At 38.2% G+C, this 3,585-nt stretch overlaps 1 protein-coding gene across 1 annotated transcript in view; it reads left to right on the top strand.

Annotated features, from left to right (window-relative positions):
* Positions 1–1,404: 1,404 nt before the first annotated feature.
* LOC121313073 (arrestin domain-containing protein 3) overlaps positions 1,405–3,585 on the top strand; it is a 12,235-nt gene continuing 10,054 nt past the window's right edge. The window contains exon 1 of the mRNA XM_041245217.1: positions 1,405–1,769. Coding sequence (XP_041101151.1) covers positions 1,490–1,769 — 280 coding nt within the window. The 5' untranslated portion in view covers positions 1,405–1,489. The remainder of the gene's footprint in view (positions 1,770–3,585) is intronic.

Raw genomic sequence — 3,585 nt, 5'->3', positions numbered from 1 at the left:
ACAACATTTCCATTTTTGATCTCAGCTACAGTATGCGGCAAAGATCTTGATTTTGCATACACGTACATCTCTTTTATATTAGCCCATGTTTTGTAGCGCTATAAAAACTATATATATATATATATATATATATATATATATATATATATATATATATATATATATATATATATATATACAGATGTTTCCTCGTGTTTGAGTAAACACTAATACAAGTGCCCAGTTACGTTTGTGCAAAAGTAATAAAACGCTCATTTCAAATCTAAACTAAAATACAAATGACACATATCTTCTGTCTTTGTTAGTGTTATATTTTTCAAATATTATAATAGTAGCGATTTCAAAAGTAAACTTGACCTAGAGTATGTGGCAACTTTTGGAAACAACTGACCTATAAGATTCGCAACAGCGGAGCCACCGCGACAGAACCCGGCGAGCTTGTAGAATACATTCTTGGGTAACTTGCGATTACTGTTGCATTTCCATTGAAATCCACGAGGGGGCATTCGTATTCCTGGGAGGAGAGCTGCAGTTTTTCGGCCACTAACACAGCACAGCTCTGTCCATTTTAACGTGAGGAAGTGTCCACTGTGGAACTTGGGACTATGTAGCACTCCCAATTTATCTAAAATAAGAAAAAGGTGTGGTAGTTAAAAAATGTGTCAAATTAACGAACCGGTTGTAAATGATGTTATTGTGCGCGAGGTTCTGATTTCTTTGGCGCGATGTACATGGCTACATAAACGGAAAAACTTTTTTTTTGCAGCTCGTCCAAACTGATAAGTTAGTTTAAATGCTGTGTCACAAAACACACTAGTCCTTACACCTTCGCCGTTCTGTTAACTCCGTTGTCGCTGGTTTGTGTTCATAACGTTACGCATAATAGTGCCTTTATTAATCGATCTAATGCGATTAAATATTATTGTCAGAAAGGACGTCCTTGCCGGCCCCTTTAATGCATTCATTATGCCAGCAGTCATGAATAAAGTAAATGGCTTTAAATATAAAATGTTTCACACATGCACATTTGGAAGAGGGGCTGACAGGATGAAAGGGCACTTCTTTTGTCAGCGCAATGCTGCCCAATGGGCACTCTGTCGCTGCGCTGACTCGCCCCTCTGCTGTGCCTGTACTGACTCTAAAGGCGGAAGTGGAGGCTGAGTGATATCATGCACATGCTCAGTAGGGTTGTTTTTCACAAAATCTCTCATAAAGTGAGCCGGGAGAGAAGCGCACTTTGTCTTTGTACAGAGACCGTAGAGCAGGGATAACAGCATCTGTTGCTGTTATTGAAACCTGCACAACTCAATGAGCTGTTTGCCACAGACTCGCTGATCCTGCCTGCAGCTTTTGCACGGCAAAGGCATCGATCAGTGTAAAAAAGAAAGAAAGAAAGAAAAAGAAAGAAAAAAAAGGTCACATTTTATATGAGATCTTAATTAATTTTTTTTTTTTCACAGAATTATTTTTGTACATTTTTCTTACAACCATGGTGCTGGGGAAGGTGAAGGGTTTTACAGTAAGCTACGACTGTCTCAATGACAGCAATGTCCCTGTGTTCTCCAGCGGGGATTCCGTCTCAGGAAGGGTGGTCATCGAGGCCACGGGAGACATCAGAGTGAAATCTCTCAAAATCCACGCCAAAGGGTTTGCAAAAGTTCGATGGACTGAATCTAGAAACGCCGGATCCAATACTGCCTACACACAGAATTTCACCGAAGAAGTGGAATACTTAAATCATAAAGACATCTTAATTGGACATGAAAGAGGTAAGCATATATACTTTTAAAAGTCTGTTTTTATTAGGAATCTAGTATAACGACAGCTATCAACGTAAGTACTTGACATTGATGTCATGTTAATAGATGCACAGGACAGTTTCTTGAGGAACTTAGACACTACAGAAAACTGTACCATTTATTTAAAATAATAACATTTTTGATAAAAACAAGACGTATCGACATTTCGATCTGCATGTCGTCGAAATGAAATACCTCAAAGCATCTTCCCAGAACTGCTTGGACTACGAGTGGAACAATAAGAAGTCATCTGAAAGATGGTGTCAAGTCCATAAATCGCATTGCAAATCGATCCCCAGGACATTATTATTAACGTGCCATGGTCGTACAATGAAGTGTTAATTTTAGGGTCGATTCTTTATTCAAGCAAAGTTATGTACACCTTTACATTGTGGAAAACAAGAGCTTTATTCAGAATCACGTATGACGTTGCAGGGGTATTAAGTTTAACATTATCGTTGGCATAGATTATATAAAGGTATGGAGATGCTACTAACGCGGGTTACAAATATCTGTTTTTAGATGGCATGACGTGGAACTGGGAGATACTAGAATACATAATGCTAGCAGATACTCAGTGTCTCGTGCAGTGGGACTGTGAAATGTTACTAAACGGGAATGTTACTGTATAACTTTACATTATACTAAAACGACCTCAACTATAGCTAATAGTATTACCCAGTACACAGTACACTTAAATTATACACAGTTCTGGTCAGTATGTTTGTTTTTTTTTTTCTATTGGGCTCTGAACTAGCTGTTCTGCACATAAGACATGTCAAAAGAACGGTTGTTTTACAAAATTTGAACACAAACGATCAAGGCCTTTAAAAGGCGGATTAAAGTATAGTTTATACGGTTTATTTTATTGCTATATGTTCTAGAAATTAATTTTCATAGATGATTTCCTTAAGTTTCCACCCTTTGTCAAAAGCGGTTCAATCCTGTTCAGAAACTGGTTCTATGGAGGGAGGGGGGGGCGAGTTGGGTGCTTGCCGTTCTGTTTCACGATTGGTTGGAAGCGTCAGGTGACTATAGTGACTTCATGCCTTTGCAGAAAAGACATGCAAGTTAAAAGCTGTTGAATTGTTAGATGAATTATATCATTCTAAATAATGACGTTAGTGTTCGTTATAATTCACAACCCAGGTGCACTATACGAAGAAGACGACACCAAGTCATAATTGCATTTCAAAATAACAAAAGAATAATAACAATAGTACAAATCAGTAATAAATGGCTACATTGCCTTAAAACGGAGAAATTATCATGAAGGAAATGTTGTTTCTACAATGACCGTAACCATATTCAGGTTATTGAAAGTGATGTATTATGTGTTCCTTTGTCAATTTTCCATTTAGTGTAACCTTACATTCTTTCACAAGTGTGCGTGGTGTTGTTTTTCAGAGATGCAATTAAAACATGCCCCTGAAGTTTCACAGCACACACTCAGCCACGCGCATGCATTTTGTGAGTAACTTTGTTACCCTCTTAAAGTTAGTCTTAAAGACTGGCACTACGCTTCACTCTAGCGTGGTTACAGCTGCCTCTCCCTGACCGATTCTCATTGGTTGAAATGTTTTGTTAGTTTGTTGCTAAGGGTACTAGGGTTGGATGCTGATTGTGCAATCCAATTTGCCGGTGTTTTGAGCATGCAGGGTTGAAAGAGAAAGCGAATGTATTCTAGTTAATAACGGATTCTATAAATGTACCGAATTGTTACCACTTTCATTAGAATGTCGCGTCTCTTTATTGGCCCTTAAGCGTGTCATGGTTGTGAAGAATC

Source organism: Polyodon spathula, chromosome 1 (genome assembly GCF_017654505.1).
Source record: "Polyodon spathula isolate WHYD16114869_AA chromosome 1, ASM1765450v1, whole genome shotgun sequence".
Classification (NCBI taxonomy): domain Eukaryota; kingdom Metazoa; phylum Chordata; class Actinopteri; order Acipenseriformes; family Polyodontidae; genus Polyodon; species Polyodon spathula.
The sequence above is the reverse complement of the archived record's forward strand: the minus strand, read 5'-3'. Positions and strand labels throughout refer to the sequence as shown.